The sequence below is a fragment of the Podarcis muralis genome, chromosome 7 (assembly GCF_964188315.1).
Source record: "Podarcis muralis chromosome 7, rPodMur119.hap1.1, whole genome shotgun sequence".
NCBI classification, from domain to species: Eukaryota; Metazoa; Chordata; class Lepidosauria; order Squamata; family Lacertidae; genus Podarcis; species Podarcis muralis.
The window spans coordinates 62,327,108-62,345,068 of record NC_135661.1 but is presented as its reverse complement, the minus strand read 5'-3'; the positions used below and the strand labels follow the sequence as shown (position 1 = coordinate 62,345,068).

At 46.5% G+C, this 17,961-nt stretch overlaps 1 protein-coding gene across 2 annotated transcripts in view; it reads right to left on the bottom strand.

Moving 5' to 3' along the window:
- The window catches only part of DLGAP3 (DLG associated protein 3), a 175,658-nt gene that overhangs the window by 7,360 nt on the left and 150,337 nt on the right, over positions 1 to 17,961 (bottom strand). For both annotated transcript variants that reach the window (XM_028738968.2, XM_077931929.1), the window contains 5 exons: positions 15,277 to 15,482; positions 13,078 to 13,192; positions 11,239 to 11,482; positions 9,892 to 10,232; positions 4,407 to 4,492 (listed from right to left, as the gene is read on the bottom strand). In XM_028738968.2, coding sequence (XP_028594801.2) covers positions 4,407 to 4,492; positions 9,892 to 10,232; positions 11,239 to 11,482; positions 13,078 to 13,192; positions 15,277 to 15,482 — 992 coding nt within the window. The remainder of the gene's footprint in view (positions 1 to 4,406; positions 4,493 to 9,891; positions 10,233 to 11,238; positions 11,483 to 13,077; positions 13,193 to 15,276; positions 15,483 to 17,961) is intronic.

Sequence of the window (17,961 nt, the reverse complement as noted above, 5' to 3'; positions counted from 1 at the left end):
TTTGCAAGCACTAGGTCCTGGGTTTGATCCCCAGTGGCATCTCAAGGTAGGACTGGGAAAGGCAGTCTGCCTGAAATCAGTATCAATGGACAGCTGCTGGCCAGTGTCAACAATACTCAGCTAGATGGACCAATGGTATGAATCCAGTATAAAGTGGTATCCTATGTTCTTACAGGTATGAACCCTGGAAGTTGTGCTATACAAACAGGCAGCCCTGTTTAGGGAAGCTTTTAATGTTTGATGGATTACTGTATTTTAATATTTGTTGGAAGCTGCCCAGAGTGGCTAGGAAAGCCCAGCCAGATGGGTGGGGTATAAATAATAAATTATTATTATTATTATTACTATACCAAGTCAACCTGCTGGTCCATATTGCTCGGTATCTATGAAGAAGGTCTGGAGGCTGCATCTGCTGCCAGGTGGTTATATGGGACAGTGGGAAGGGACCATATTATGTTCATCTTTCTAACTTTGCATTGGCTGCCTATTAGCTACCAGGCCCAGTTAAAGATGAGTGCTGGTGTGTAAGGCCTTATATGGCTTTGGACCCAAGTACATAAAGGAGTGCCTCCTCTGTGCTTTAAGATCTTCAGGGAAGCGGCATGGCATGGGGCCTACTTGATGGTGGTTCTCCATTTATGGAACTACTGCACTGCTGTAGTTGCTATTGTTTCAGCTTCATTTGAAAATGTACTTATTTCACCAGGCATTTAGTGGCTGGCTGTAGACATTAACGGAATGATTTGCTTGTTTGGCTGCTCTGTGTTGTGTGTGCGCAATTCATTTGTTGTAATCTTAAATGCTCTTTTGTGGTGGTACTCATATACTTGCATGCTTTTATTCTTAACCGCCCTGGGCCATGATTGAAGGAAGGGCGGGATGCTGCTTGCAGGTCCTGCTTGCAGGTTTTCCACAGGCACCTGGTTGTCCACTGTGAGAACAGGATGCTGGACAAGATGGGCCATTGTTCTGATCCAGCAGGCTCTTTTTATATTTTTATGTTCTTAACCAGCGAGGCTTAATTTGCGCCAGGGCTCAGCCCTGGAATACATTTCCAAGAGAAACAGAAGAGCCTCACTGTCTATGTGTAAGTTTGCATGTTCCTCCTGCACCACGGAATACCCAAAGGATTCAGAGGCAGGGCTTTCCCATGTGTGAGATGGGGGCTTGAGAGATGCTTGAACCCTGGCTCCTCTCCTTACAGAAAGGAAGCGTTAGGGATGAGGGAGAGAACTCAGAAACTGACAAGCCGCCACTGAGCAGCATCATGCCTGCGTGGTTCCATCGCTCCCTCCTTCCTGTTCACTGGCCTGTTTCTATGACAACCAGTGCTGGATGGATGCTGAAGGACTAGAGGGAGGGAGGGAGGGAGCACACAGAGCAGAGGACGTGCCAGCCAGTCCCTGACTGAATGAAGATATGGGACAGCTACATGGTGATTACCTCACATGCTCTTTGATTCAAGTGTCCGCGCAGTGAACTGGAGGGAAATAAATGGGGGAAGCAAGATGCTGGACATCTCAGAGAGTCCAGAGTGCATGTTTGAGGAGTGCATGCACACACCTCAAAAGGCTTCCCTTTACTAAGTCAGACCATTGGTCCATCTAGTTCAGCACTGTCTACACTGACTGGCAGGAGCTCTGCATGGTTTCGGGCAAGGTTGCCTCCCAGCCCTACCTGGAGATGCTGAAGATGCTCCTCCACTGAGCTACAACCCTTCCCATCAGGGGGATATTCCCACAGCCCTACCTGGAGTCACCAGGGATTGAACTTGGCTGATGCTCCATTACAGGCTTCCTCAACCTTGGCCCTCCAGATGTTTTTGGCCTACAGCCCCCATGATCCCTAGCTAGCAGGACCAGTGGTCAGGGATGATGGGAATTGTAGTCGCAAAACATCTGCAGGGCCAAGGTTGAGGAAGCCTGCTCTATTACTACTACGGCCCTTTTCCAGACAATTAAGCTGGAGTCAGGTTGTTGGCCCATCTGGTCCAATATTTCAAATGCAAAGTGGCAGTGGTTCTCCAGGGTTTCAGGCAGGAGAATTTCCCAGCCCTGAACCAGGGATCTTCTGCATGCAAAGCATGTGATCTATAACTGAGCTATAGTCCTTCTTCCCCTGATGGCTTCTAGTTCAGTGTTGTCTATATCAGGCGTGGAGAACCTGTATCCCCCTGATGTTGTTGGACTCCAAATCCCATCAGTCCCAGCTAGTGCAGCCAATGGTGGAGAATGATGGAGGCTTCCCCAATAATTTGTAGTGAGCCCCTCACCCCACAAGCCCCAGTATTGGGTAAGTCTATAGCTCAGTGGTAGAGCAAGGTAGAGCTTTGCATGCAGAAGGTCCCAGGTTCAATCTTGAGGATCTCCAGGTAGGGCTGGAAAAGACTCTTTGCCTGAAGCTCTGGAGAGCCACTGCTAGTCAGTGTGGACAATATTGACCTAAATGGACTCAGTGTGAGTCAGCATCTTATGTTTCTATTATAAGAACTTAGCTACCAAGACTTCCAAGTCCATGGATGGCCCTCTTCGGGGGTTTTGAGCCCAGGAAGCTTTTCTGTTGAGAAACTGTGCTTCTCTGTGATCAGCCACACACTTCCATGGGCTCAGCTAAGTTGTCTGAGAAAGATCTTAGCAAGAAAAGCCCCAAAGAGTTCCCACCTGCTGCTGTTGAGAGTATTGGGCTAAATCAGGGGTGGGGACATCTGTGGCCTTCCAGATGTTTTGGGGCTCCAACTCTCATCACTGTCACATAGCAGAGCCAGAGATTAGGCATGATAAGAGCTGTAGCCCATCAACATCTGGAGGACCACAGCTCACCTGCGCTAGATGAGCTGCTGGCCTGATTCTGTATCTACATACAGCTACCGTGCGCTTAGAATTTAAATCCAAACAGCCCACATTCTGAGCCTGGGAAAGCTGAATTCTGTGACCCAAATATTTTAAGCACAGCTGCATAATTGTTTCATTTTCTGCACATTTTACTCATCTCCTGCAAGTCTCTCTCTCTCTCTCTCTCTCTCTCTCTCTCTCTCTCTCTCTCTGTGTGTGTGTGTGTGTGTGTGTGTTTGTAAATATGTGGGTTGCTGAAGCTCCACCTCATGTCCCCTGGAAATATCATTCTGCTACCCTGACTGGGTTTCAATATTCTAGCCAAACTTCTCCGACAAGAGCTGTAAGATTGCTTCCCCCTCCTTCCAAGTGAAGGCTGAGATTCTTAGAATGCAGACACAGTATACCTATAAGGTGCATTTGAGGCACATTTCCCCCTCAAAGAATTCTGAGTACCATTGCTTACCCCTCACAGAGTTGCAATTCCCAGAAACTCTTAAGAAACTGCCATACAGTGGTACCTTGCTTTGCAACCGCTTTGGATTACAACCACGTCAAACCAGGAAGTGCGTGTCCCTTTTTTTGGATTACAACCCATTTTTTTTATTACAACCAATTTTTTGGGGAGGAGGCCCCATTGGCGAAAGCACGCCTTGGGTGACAACCTGTTTTGTTTTACAACCGGACCTCCGGAATGGATTATGGTTGTAAACCAAGGTACCACTGTACCCTGAATTCTTTGAGGGGGGAAAATGCGCTATGAATGTGCTTTAAAGGTATAGTGCGAATGTAGACTTTGGTCTCATTTACACCATCCAGCTTAAGCACTATGATTCCCCTTTAAACCCCCCAAAGAATTATGGGAGCTGTAGGTTGTTAAAAGTGCTGAGACGAGGCCCTTGTTGCACTCCTAGCACTATAGTCATCAGAGTGGTTTCATAGTCCATCCCTCTTATCAGGGGACTTTGAGAATTGTTGCTCTGTGAGGGGACCAGTCATCTCATAACAACTCTCAGCACTCTTAAGAAACTACACTTCCCAGGGAAGCCATCACTGTTCGAAGTGGTACCATGGTGCTTTAAAGGTGTAGTTCGTACACAGCCTTAGTATGCTTAAATCCAGCACCTACTTCTATGCTCTGTGGCTTTTTCTACCCTCCAGAACAGCAGCATACGTTGAGCACTGAGTATAAAGCCTTTCATCCTGCTTAATATTCCCCTTCGGTTCTAGCTGGGAACATGTAGCATTTGAGTGTTTTACAAAAGCGGATGGCTTGGTGACAGGGGATGTCCCGGGTCACCTATTCCATCACCGCCAGCCTTGTGTGGGCATTTGCTTCTGCCTGGCACCTCTGTGTCTTGATACCCCTTTGTTTCATGAGCTGGGAGGGCAATCCAGCTGCCCTGAGCAGCCAGCATCCGTAGAGGTTCTCTTGCTCGATTCTCTGGTCCAGGCTTGTGCCGTGAATATTGATTTGGGGGCAAGGGCGGATGGGGACAGCTGTGCGCAGATTGCAAAAGCTGCTCCTCCTGGTGGGAATGCAAAGGACCAAGAGGGATGTTTTGCCAGCTGTACCTTTTATCTTCTTCTACTTGCACCCCGATGGAGTGGAACTCTCTGCGGCTCCTGCTTTCTGTGTCTGAATCGGATATGGTTTCCACCTTTGGGAAAGAGAAAGAAATGAGGATGAGGGAGAAGCAAAGAGGAGGAAAGATAAACAGAGAGGAAAAGGGAAATCCAGAAGTGGTGTCACTTATGGTGAATTGATAAGTGGCAGAAGCAAGAGATAACAGGGAAGGGGGGATTGATAAGTAGAGGAAAGAAAAATAATGAAGGAGATGGAGACAAGTGCGAGGAAGATTCAAAATGATCAAAATGAATTGAGAACAAAGTAAGGAGAGGGAGAAAGGGAAAGATGAATAGTTAAGTGTATTGAAGTACAGAAGGGAAGCATCAGAGAACGATTCATAGCTGTGTGGGAGGGAGAGGGAGCTGCGAGGAAAGAGCACTTGCAAAGCAGGCGGGGGGCATTTTGAATTCCCATCACCAGATGCAAACGGAAATCCAGATAAACCATGTGAGTGGAGAGCAGAGATCAAGTACTCAGGAGCCCTGTCCTCCCCTTTCATCCCTCTTTCCCCCGGGGATGCCGAACCTCATTCAAAGGCACAGGCCTGATGATCGCCAAGACGCTCCTGCAAGGCGGGTGGAAGAGAGGAGAAAGGTCACCCCACACTCCAGGAGGGAGCAGCTGGCAGGGAATTATTTTGCTCCTTTGGCTCAAGTGGAAAACTCCACAGCAACAGTGGGTAAAGTGCTGGGCTGTACCCAATATTAACCCTACTCAGAGTAGATCCATTGAATCTAAGGCACATGACTAGAAAAGCTGGCAATCCTGGCTTTATGAAAGGAAAAAGCTTTATCTGCTAGATTTCTGCATGCCAAGTAGTTAAAGTCACAGGAGTAGAGCTGGTAACACTGGTGCCTTGTGGAAGGCAGGGAAGCCAATGGTACGTGGAGGCAGAGCCATTGATAAACGGGGCCAACTCAGTCTAGTTTCATCCTCTGCTGAGTTCCACAAGGGCAACACCAAGATGGAGGAGGAGGAAGATGACAGCCAGGGCCCCCATAACCCATTGACTGGCTGAGGTCAGCCTGAGGTCAGCAGGGTAGTGCGCCATTTGCCCTAATGGATCTGCCTCCAACTGGCTGGTGAAGATAATGGTGGAAATTCTTGATGGCCTCTATTTGCCTTCCATGCAGTCAAATGAACCCCTATTGGAGCAGAAATTATAAATGTGGCATTTTAATTTCTAAAGTTTGCATTTCTGAAGTATTGGTTTCCTCTACGGGACGCGATGCCTTGTAAGAGCACCTTTGGAAAATGGTAGCTGTGGCTTAATTGAATCATTTTGCATCAGCTTCTCGTGCTTCGTTAAGAGCCCAAGCCCCCACTCCCAACATTTTGACCTTGTCAAACAAGCAACTGCGCACCATGAAGTCGGATCAGACACTTCCTTTCCGCCAGCTTGCCCCCTCGGCTGAACCTCTCGGATACACTTGTCTGAACTTAATTTAACCTCCCTCCACAACACCTGTGCTGATTCTTACTGACAAGGGACAGGCCTGCTAACGAAGTAGGAACAAATGGCAAGCAAAGGAAATGCAAATTTAGGAGACTAATAAAAATTAAAACTAGCAAAAGGGGAGAACATGAAGCAGGTGCCTGCCTTGGAGCTCTTTTTCATTAGAAGTTTGAAGTCATCGCCAAAAATTGGAATCTTTGCTTACTGAAACCATGAAACGTCACAAACCATTGGGATTTTCCACATCTGGTCAGAAATGGCTTGAATTTCACCCTACGGGCATTTTCTGTAGCCAGTGTAAGCTAAGATGAAAGTCCTCATTTCACACTCCCTTGTTCATAAGCTAAACAATGCCACCTTTTGAAAAGGACAGTCTACCCAACTCTCTCTATGCTCAGGAGGATGGAACCAGTGAACATGAATGCCAGAACTGTCTACATTGCTCCTTTGAGCTCTGGCTTCCCCTATGGAGGAGTATCATTAGATCCTCAATTTGTAACAGATCAGGGTGCATGGGCATTTTGTGGAAATGGAAACGAAATGGGTTTATTAATTTCATTCCGAATTGGAACCAGTCAAGAAACGAATGCCAGAGGAATGGATGAGTTCTGATAACCATATATTCATTTGCTTCTATGTATCCCTCGTTTGCTTTGTTTGCCCCCTTCATAGCTGGAATAGGTCAGATGGAGATTTTCAGGGGGCATTAAGGAAAGAGCAGTTTTTAGTTAAATCTATTTTTAGGCAAAGCCCTGGATGCCAATTGCTGGAATAAATCCAATAGTGTCTTTAAAGCTCTAGAGACTAGTGGACAAACCCAGCGACATCTCTGAGCCTTGGGGAAAAACAGCCATGCAGCCTCAGAGTTTCTCTAAGTAAGCTCAGAGTAAGCTTCCTAATCTAGTCTAAGACAGAAGGAAAGGCTGTTCCAGATTCTACCTCCTTTCCGGCTACCTGAGGTTCCCTTGACTTCTTTAGCTTATCAAAGGGACAAGGAATCTCTGGTCCAGGCAGCCTTCCAGGCTTCTCTGTCTTGCCTCTGGGACTCTGCCTCTGGGACTGGCCCTGCTTGGCATCCTCCTTGAGTCTTGTCTGGCTAGAACCCTGGTGATGCTTCTTGCTTGCCTGGATGGAGGATAAAGAAGGATGTGAAGTGTGTGTAGAAACTAACCTGCTGCACAAAGGTAATATTTACATGCATTTCTCCACTCACTTTTGCTTCTGGCCCCGCCCAGCACTGCCATGTGGCCCTCTAAAGGTTGACCTTGGGGTAAAAAAGATCCCCCCTCCCTGCTTATACTCAAATTTCTGAGACTTCACCCAATTTTTCCTCCCAAGTACCTTCAGCATATAAAGCATCATCATCATTACTACTACTACTACTGCTGCTGCTGCTGCTGCTGCTGCTGCTGTATAGCTCAGTCAGTAGAGCATGAGACTCTTAATCTCAGGGTCATGGGTTTGAGCCCCATGTTGGGCAAAAAAGTCTTGAATTGCAGAGGGTTGGACTAGTTGACATTCACGGTCCCTTCCGACTCTACAATTCTATTATTCTACTGGTACTATTTTACACACCCCTTACCCCAAGCTCTAAGGATGGGTTACAACATTCAAACAAAAGATTAAAAACAGTTGAAAACAACTTACAATCTCAAAAATAAGGTGAACAAATCATGGATGATCAAGGTTTTATTCTGGTTAGACCTGGCATTTAGCAACACCACCACCAAGCAGGGGGCTGACTGACTAGCACCCGCAGACTTTGAAATGCAACCAGTGAAACAGAGGGGGCAAGGGCTTTGATGTCATATACCTTTGCTAACCTCTGTATCTCCCCTACCAACTGCCACAGGGATGGCAGTCTCATTCCTAACCCCTTCCCAACTCCAGCCCAGATGCATAATGAGCCTGACCTGCGCTCAAAACTACAAACACACAGCAGAGGTCTGAACCCTTTGAGGCAAACAATAGGGCTGTCCAATGTAGCACTAAGTAACTTGCTCCATTAGTGCAATGATTTATGTGTGCCCAACAGAACTCTCCTCTCTCCACATGCCACCCCTTAATCTGTTTGTGAGTTGGTTCCCCCAACCCTCCAGCACAGATTTAGGGAGGGCTTGGGGCACTTAAAGGGGGAGGACAGGGGGGAAAGTTCCATTGTGCAATTGTAAATACTTAATGGAACGAGTACATTGGACAGCACCCAAAGTGCCTACAAATTCACAACTGATTCACTGCAAAGGGAAATAACAGATGGGAAGAACGAAAACCGAAGACCCCGTGCACAAATGGAAAACAAAACAAACGTGGCTCGAATGATCAACACAACCGATAAATTTTTAAAATGAATGGAGTAGCAAAGCAAATCGAAGCAAAGCAACTGAGGAACATTGTCCTGTGATCTTACATTCTCTTGCTTTGCTAGCAAGGTATTTGTTTATTGGTTATGTATTTTTAAAATGTCTAATCCAGGCTGCATCCAAACAGATCCCAGGGTAGTAGGCAACATGATCAACCATCATAGCATACGATAAAAGCCAAACATAAACTGCCATGAAACCAAAAAACACACACAACATAAAGCAGCATAGAACAATAAAACTAACCACCCAATGGCTGGGCAAAGGAGCTGAGAATGCCGTTCTGTCACCAGTGTTGAAATAAGGTCTGTCTACCAGTCCAGCTGGCTTCTGTATGTGGAATGTTTGTGGGTATGAGGGGCACTATCTTGTCCTTCTCTTAGGGATGGATGGATCTGCCAGTTTTGATTCCTCTCAGATTCTCATTTTTTCCAGTCCTAAGTTCAGTTATCCACATTACTGCACCAATTTGCAATTTGTTTCTTCAAAGTCTTTATCAAAATTCATCAACATTTTAGGGCAGATTTCTCACCATGTACACAGCTTTGTATGCACTTCCTCCATGACAGACACATTTTGCAAGCAATTTCTCCATGTATAATGCATTTTATATGTTATTTTCTCTTCTGGTTGCCACCCTTCTGTCTCGAGAGACAATGGAGTGTGCCTCCTCTCTGGGATGCAAGCCTGGGCAATGTGAATGGCGGTCCTAGGCTACCCAGACAACAGGAACCCACAATGCATTTTATTATTTGTACACATTATTTGGTTGGAAAACCTGCACCACAAAATCTGAAAAAGTGTACATTTTGAAGGATAGCTATGTTTTGGTTCATGTATTGTTTCGGAAAGTTAAAATTAAGTAGGTTTGTATTAAAATCTGAACAGAACCTCCATCCCTACTTTCCCCATAGAGTCCACTAGCAGAAAAAGTTAAAATATAAGAAACCAATAAACCAATGTCTTGGGCCAGCCTTGCATACAACCTACTCTTCAGTAGAATGAACAGCCACTGAATTGTACAAATACCAAAAACAAAAGTCAAGGTATAAAATGAGCTGTCTTTTAAATCACAAGGTATATATATCACTGCAATTTAGGTGTGTTCAGTACCTCCTGATGGTGCCACAGGTGTTTCCACTTTAGCAAACTTCTTCAGTGGATTAGAGCGATACCATCTTTTGAACTGGGCAAGGGGTGTGAAATATTTGCTGATGTATGTATGGACAATATTAACATCAACAGAGTATCTGGTTCATACAGTATGCAGCTCCAGAAATATATTTGAGCTTTAGGATATAATCTATGTTCATGTAAAAATTATACTTTTGTGATATTGTGATTATGTGATATAATCTTTTATGAGAGAACTGTTTCTATTAAAGGCTGATGGTGGACCTTTTGATGGTGGAATACTTTAAAAAAGAAAACAGTGATATATATACCTCATAGGTTGGTTATAAAAGACACTTAATTTGAAACTTTGACTTTTGGGTTTTTGCGCATGCCTTTAGTAGTCAGGGAGAGGTTTCCTTCTGGGTTTGTTTTCACTCACTAAATTGTGCCCCCCCCAGCCCAAACCTCCCTGCAATCCTGGGCCCACCCTGAACCTACCTGAACTCCGATAGATGGGCGCCATTTCCTCTGACGAGCCAAACTTCTCAGCTCCTCCCTCCCCGGAATCGTCCTGATGATGAGGGTGGAGGGGTTGGGGGCAGTCCTGGGTTGGATTGAAGGCAAGTCCAGGGACATGGCAGTGATCTTGGTGCTTTCTAGGCTCTCTGTGGAGTTGCAGCGCTTGGCGGCCTCTTTGGACCACGATGGACTTCTTTTGACTTCCCTGGGCAGGAAGCTGTCATGGGCGGACTCAGAGCTGCTTTGCGTCGTCACCGAAATGAGGGGCTTGGCTTTCATTCCTGAAGGGAGGGGAGGGGGAGCTTTCCTGTAACTAAAGGCTACATGGAGGGGTGGGGTGGAGAGACAGAGATAGGGAAGGAAAGCAAAATGTGTCAATAAGAAGGGAGCTCTCTACTCATACAGGCACCTATTGGACAGGGCTCATGGTGTTATACGTGGTGAGGCAATGGGGACGAGGAAGGGCCATAGCTCAGTGCCAAACTGATTTGCATGCAGAAGGTCCCAGGTTCAATCCCTGGCATCTCCGGGGAGGGCTAGGAAAGGATCATCTCCAAAAACCTGGAGAGCTCCGGCCAATCAGCACAGAAAGTACTGAATTAGATGGACCAATGGTCTGACTCAATATAAGGCAGCCTCCATGTCCTTCAAGCTCCCCCATCCCCCCACTGTTTGCCTTGTTTTGGAAATGTTTCACACACACATTTCGTTGTCATTGGCCTAGGAGTGAGAAGACTTGCAGAGGTATTTGCTAGCTATGGGGTTTCCCCACCTTCCTTTCCTATAGCAATTTGTGAGCCATTTTGAATTAATTTAGCAAGGAAATTGGGACAGGCATGTTTAAACAGATAAAATATACAAACATTGCACAGTATCTCTGAGAGTGGGTCACATCAGACCAGGACAAGTTTGGGGCAGGAGCTCAGATTCAACCTTAGCTATCTTCAGGTTGGGCTGGGAAAAGTCTCCTCTGAAAGCTTTGAGAGAGCCTCTGCCTGTCAGTGTAGAACAGGGGGAGCCACTGAAGTGCCTTCCAGATGTTATCGGACTCCAACTCACTTCAACCTCAGCTCACACAGGACTTGGAATTCAGCCACATCTGGTGGGGAGGGCACCACATTGAATAACCCATGTGAAGATGATGAACCAACTTCCTGTTTTTGGTGAGGGGGTGCAGATGCTGGTTAAATCCCAGCATCTCCAGGTAGAGCTGGGAAAGAATCTGCCTCTGAAACCCTAACAGCCAGGGCAGACTGCACTGAGCTGGGTGGGCCAGGAGTCTGACCTGGTTCAAATCAGCTTCCAAAGTCCTGTGTTGGTACTTACAGGTGCTTGGCTTGAGAATGCTGCTGGTGAGGGGCTGGCCAGGCTGGTGGGTGGTGGTTGCCATGGTAAAGAGAGAGAGGCAGTCATCGTCCTGGGAGCAGCCAGCTTGGATGGCTCTCAGGTAGCTATGGCTGCGCATGCGGAAGCAACCGGGCAGGTCTAAGGCCTCGACAGCCTGCGACTCCACCTCTCCGAAGACAGACTCACACACGGCCTCAAACTGGTGGTTCAACTCATCGTTAATCTGAGGAAAGGGGAAGAAGATGGAGGGGCATGGAAGGCCGTGAATGGAGCTAAGACCTATGGTGCCAGGATTAGGGATGTGCAAATCTGTCCAATTTCTCTTTCCCCCCAGTCTTAAATTCAGTTCTCCACATTTTCACATTTAGACCATCAAATGCATTAATAAATGGCTGGTGCATCTGTAACGGGAGACCTGAGCAAGCATTGCGATTTGGCAAAGTAAGGCTCAGAGGCATGAGATGGGCTAGGTGTGGGGAGGCAGGGATTGTGGAGAAGGTGTGTGTGTGTCTGCATGTGCTATGTACCAGAACACAGAGGAGCAGCAAAGAAGTCCTAGCCCCAACTCAACCCAACTGGTGCTGCTGGTATGAAATTGAACGTGACTGTTTTGAGCTGAGACTTAAGCCAGGCAGAGAGGGGGTGCGGGGAATCCCTCCAAGGCTCTCTGTCTGGCCCTCAGAACACTCACCAGGCCACACCCCTCACTGTCCCTGCTTCACATCCCAAGTGCTTTTGAATGGCTGGAATGCACCTTGAACTCTGATTAATGGCTTTTGCTTGCCCGGCTGGAGAATACATGGAGGGATGTATGGGTGGTATCTAATTAATGTGTTCCGTCAGTGCAAGGACTTAAGTTTGCACAGCTTAACTTCCCTCCCCCATGTGTGCCATACATTCCACAAATTTGCTCCAGAGGGTTGGCGAAACCCCCTGAACAGATTTAGGGAACAAATGAGGGGAGGAGGGGGGAAGAACCATTCCATTGTGCTAGCTTAAATCCTGGTGGAATGACTTACTTAGCACCACTTTAGATACAACTCTGTGAGTGTGAGTGAGCATTAATTTCAAGCTACACAAAGGAAGAATATTCTCCCCTCCTTTTTTTATAAAAAATATCTGATTAAAGGATCTCCTGGAGGACATTTGCTCTCCAGTGTAATACTCCAAGTTCTCTACAAGATAAAGATATGCAAGCAAATTCATTTTTTTATATAACTCATTATTTCCCCACAAAATCCCATCCTCCTCTGCACCCACACTTTTGGAAGGGAAAAAAAATCCTCACTTGGGGATTCAGGTGGACACCTGATATTTCAAACTGACTGATTGTGGTGGCATTGAAATATTGACAGTCCACTTAAACCCCACTAAGGAAGGTGCCCCACATTTGAAGACACATGGCCCAATTTACACAGATGTCAGTTTCCCCCTCCACTCTCCAATTCGTGTACCCCAGGGTAGGAAACCTGTGGCTCTCCAGGTGATGCTGTACTCCAGCTCACACCATGCCTCATTATTGGACATGCTGGCTGGGGCTGATGATATTTGGATTTGAGCATCATCTGGAGGGTCAACACCCTTAAGGTGGCTTTCAAATCCAGATGTTTGAAAAATCCAGTATGGTGAAGTGCAGCCTTGCTCAGTCTGGTGCCTTCCAGATTTTCACATCCAGTTCCCACCATCCCTGAACACTAGCCAGGGCCAGCTGGAGTTGATGGGAGCCAGAGTCCTGTGGCAGGAAGGCCATAGATTCCCCACCCATCTCTACCCAGTCCCCTTCCTGTAAGGCAAGAGCTAAAGAACAAATCACCTCACCTGCCCAGTGGTAAAGGAACGTCCATACCCTTGTCCCCGTGGCCGGATTCGGGGTGACGTGCAGCAGCTGGGACAGTTACAGATATATGAGTCAGAATAGTGCCTACTTGCAAACCTAATGAGAGACATGGGGAAGAAAGGTTTCTGAACAAAACCCAAAACATGACATGATCAGAGCAGATGGAAAATGACTCAGGGCTGGCTGGGTTTGACTTTGCAAGCTCCCTGCCCTTATCCTATCAGATAGGGCTGGGGAACTTCAGGCCCCAAAGCCAAAGGCAGCCCTCCAAGTTGGGCCCTTGGAATTCTCCACAGGCAACACCCTCAACAGTTCTGCTTCACATCTCATTTTTTTTTCTTTCCCCAGGTTGGAATGTCTGTTGCTTGCCTGATGGAGGTCAGAGAGGGATGTCTGGAAGCCAGACAAGTGCAGAAAGGTAAACTGTATATTTTTGGTCTGCTCACCCATCCCTGGTATGTGATCCTTGGAAAGTTTCCTACAAGAAAATGTGGTCCTTGGGCTGGAAAAAGGTTTCTCAGCTGGTGTGGAGCATAGTTTTAAAGAAACACAAAAATGGATGGGTAGAAGCTTTATATGACAGCCCCCATCCTTTGTCATGGATCCTGAGCAGGTGTGAGGACTGTATCAAAGGAGGAAGAGCCAGCTGGATCAGAAAGAGGTGCTGAGCTTGGCACTAAGCCTAGCCAAGAGCCCCTTCTGCCTGAGGTTGCCCACCCCACCAAACTGAGTCCACTATGGGCCAGGTTCTTCCAAGAAACTGGGGCCCTTTACAGCAGGGGCCGGATGCTTCCCACTGACTCCTGCCCAGCACTGACAATGAATAAAGTGGGAGCTGATTGCAAGGTGATGAAAAGCTAAGTTTCCAGAACTACCCACTGAAGATACTCCACCCTTTAGGAAAGGAGTCAAGCCTAGAAGGGTGTGGTTTGGTCCAAAGGAGATAGAAGGCCAGTTTCTCATTTGTGCAACTGGAGTGCTTGGTGTTCTCCAAGGTCCTGAAACTCCAGTCTGGCCCTACATGCCTCTTGCCTAAGCATCCCTTCTATGCACGGGCTCCTGCTCATGGTCAAGGCATCTCACCTTACTTATCAGTATGCGGATGTTCATCAGTATGCGGATGATACCCAGCTCTACCTCTCTTTTAAATCAGAACCAGTGAGGGCGGTGAAGGTCCTGTGTGAGTGTCTGGAGGCGGTTGGAGGATGGATGGCGGCTAACAGATTGAGGTTGAATCCTGACAAGACAGAAGTACTGTTTTTGGGGAACAGGAGGCGGGCAGTTGTGGAGGATTCCCTGGTCCTGAATGGGGTAACTGTGCCCCTGAAGGACCAGGTGCGCAGCCTGGGAGTCATTTTGGACTCACAGCTGTCCATGGAGGCACAGGTCAAATCTGTGTCCAGGGCAGCTGTTTACCAGCTCCATCTGGTACGTAGGCTGAGACCCTATCTGCCTGCGGACTGTCTCGCCAGAGTGGTGCATGCTCTGGTTATCTCCCGCTTGGACTACTGCAATGCACTCTACGTGGGGCTACCTTTGAAGGTGACTCGGAAACTACAACTAATCCAGAATGTGGCAGCTAGACTGGTGACTGGGGGCGGCCGCCAAGACCATATAACACCGGTCTTGAAAGACCTACATTGGCTCCCAGTACGTTTCCGAGCACAATTCAAAGTGTTGGTGCTGACCTTTAAAGCCCTAAACGGCCTCGGTCCAGTATACCTGAAGGAGCGTCTCCACCCCCATCATTCTGCCCGGACGCTGAGGTCCAGCGCAGAGGGCCTTCTGGCGGTTCCCTCATTGCGAGAAGCAAAGCTACAGGGAACCAGGCAGAGGGCCTTTTCGGTAGTGGCGCCTGCCCTGTGGAACGCCCTTCCAGCAGATGTCAAAGCGATAAACAACTACCTGACATTCAGAAGACATCTTAAGGCAGCCCTGTTTAGGGAAGTTTTTAACGTGTGATATTTTACTGTATTTTTGGTTTTTATGGAAGCCGCCCAGAGTGGCTGGGGAGGCCCAGCCAGATGGGCGGGGTATTAATAATAATAATAATAATAATAATAATAATATCAGTTGCTACCCACTAAAAATTCCATATATTTTTTGTTCCCTGTCCTGACCATCTCCCTCCCCCCCCCCCGCATGGTTATATGAGAAATGCCCTGTTCTCAGTTTCTTACTTGGTTCTGGCCTGATCTACACTGGAGGAACGGCGGTACCCCTCACGCCGGGTCACCCCCTTGGGAGACACCTTGGTGCTGGTATCCGAGTCCCCACTGTCATCGTCTCCCATGGCCTTGATATAGCTGCCACTCCGCATCCGTCGACAGGGTATCTCTCCATCCTTCCCTGATGCTGGATATCCTCCCCAATCATCTTGGGGTACCTGAAGGAAAAAGAAATTTCATGCAGAGTGTGTCTGTGTGCATATATGCTGGATACTTTGAGGTTAATAGGAAGTTCAACAGAAGAATTTATGACAGCCCCAAGGATGCAGCTATAGCATTTGAGGGAATGATTGCATCTCGATAATGTTCTTCTACCAACCTGCTCAAACATCCCTGTGAGAACGATAGCACTCTGTTTGACTTTGGAGTCCGCTCTGCACAACAAACTTGTATTAGTTTTAAAAACCCTTAACTGTAATAATAATCACCGTTATTTATTTATTTATACCCTCTTTATCCCTGACAGGGACTCTTTGTAGCTTGGTGAGAATTTTCTGCCAGTGATCGATAAGCCTCTTTAAACTACAGTTCCCAGGGAAAGATGAGGGGTTGGGGGGAAAAGTAGGTTAGATGCCCTGAAGCTCTCTGACATCTCCACTGGAGACTGCTAAGGGATGCAAAGGTTATGGCTCTCATAAGCTGTCTGTAAAGAAACTGCCTGCCTGCTACAAATACACTGAGATCTAATGGCAGGTCCCTGGGTTGTTTGTAGTTTGCTACAGGTTCTGGTTTTCAATAATTTAACAATAGTAAGTAAAATATGGAAGAGCCAAAGCTCAGTGACAGAGGACACGTATTGCATGCAGAAGGTCCCAGGTTCAATTCCTGGCACCTCCAGATAGGGCTGGGAGAGACACCCTCTCCGGAACCCTGGAGAGCCACTGTTAGTAAATGTAGACAGTGCTGAGCTAGCTGGGCCAGTGGTCTGACTCGGTGTAAAGTAACTTCCTCTGTTTCTGAAATTGCAAGCAAAAAAGAAATAGATCTCTGCCATGATTGGGCTTGTGCTAATTACTTCTCTCGCAGTGTCTGTATTCCTTGCTTGTAAGGGCTGTTCAATTGCTTTCGACCAGGTCTTTGCTCAATTCTGCTAACCTGTTTTAGATTTATATGTTAGAATTGCTGATCTGTAGCAGCTCAGATGTAGGCTCAGGTTTGCAGATGCAGATCATCTCAGTGCATGGCTCCTGGGATACAGTCTGTAATTGGATCCACCCCAAAGTACTGTTTTGGGTCTGGCTCCACTCCAAAGTCACTATTCTGCAACTGGCTCCAGGTTGCTGGCTCCAGAAAACCTTGTTTTCTGAACTTATTACACCTCAATACCAATGGGAAACCCACTGCCCTCCATGTGTTGCTGTCCTATGACTCCCACCATCCCTTCATGCTGAAAACCATAAACTGGTTTATCTGCATAGAATGGATGTGTTTTTTATGCATCATAAGATAGAAATGTGCTCAGCTATTTTCTTCTTCTGTGGGCTTTTTTCTTTGGTGTGTGTATCTTATGTTCTCTGTTTGCTGGTGCCAAGGGCTTTTGTGTTGGGCACATGGGTGAGTTTTAATGTTGTACAGCAGACAAATTCATTGCAACAGTTGCACAAGGCGAAATCTGTTGCACGACAGATTGTGAAATCTATTGTGCAACAAAGTTACCAGCAACCTGCTTATGCATTTCCTTGTGCAACAATGTTCTCCTGCAGCAAAAACATTTTGCTAGTGGAAGAAGTAAGCTGCCAAGAGACTTTGACTTAGTGCTGCAGTGGATGGATACAACCCTTATTCCCTTGCTTCTGAAAACATCTTCTCCAGACTCTGCTGCCTTCTATCTTCATGTGAAATGTCAAAATGAATATTGCTCTTTTTACTTAAAAATATTCACAAGGGGAAAATACTCACATCTAAAAGGAAGTTGGATTTTTAAAACAACAACAACCGAGTCCACTCAAAGTTCTATCCCTGAGCTTTAAGCAAAACTTTTTACATAAAGAAATGTTGGTATTTATATATTGTACGAGTTCAGAAAAAAAGTGATCTTCTGCCGCCAAAAAGCAGCCAAATCCAAATCTGCTAATCAACTGTTAACCCATTGTTTAATTTATGGGGTTGATCCTGGCTAACATAGTTGCAGGAGGCTGCAACTGAAAGATACTTATCTGAGAGTGAACTGCACTCTCAGACGTCATTTCAAGAAGACATACATTTTTCATCAGAGCCCATTCACACATTCAGCTACCAGTCATCAGGTGGTGATGTCAAATCAAGGGATCTACAGGTGTGTGCAAACTTGATCTGACTTGATGTTCAGAGTGTTCCTCTGAGTTCCTGTATCCCAAAATACATTAAGCTAAGTGTTCGTAGAAGATATCAATATTTTTATTAAGATTTACAAATTAAATAAGAGATGTGTACAACTGCTAAGTTCTCTTTTGGGGTGATAAAATGTTGGTACTGAAATACATTAAACTAGCCTTCTCCAACCTGGTGCCCGCCAGGTGTTATGGACTACAGCTTTCAGGAGCCCATACTGAGAAGGATGAATAAGATACATGCGTAAAATTGGTTGCCCTATGTGCCATATTTTGCTTCATACACTTAAAGCAATTGTTTCCTACAGCCAAATCATATGTGAGCTTT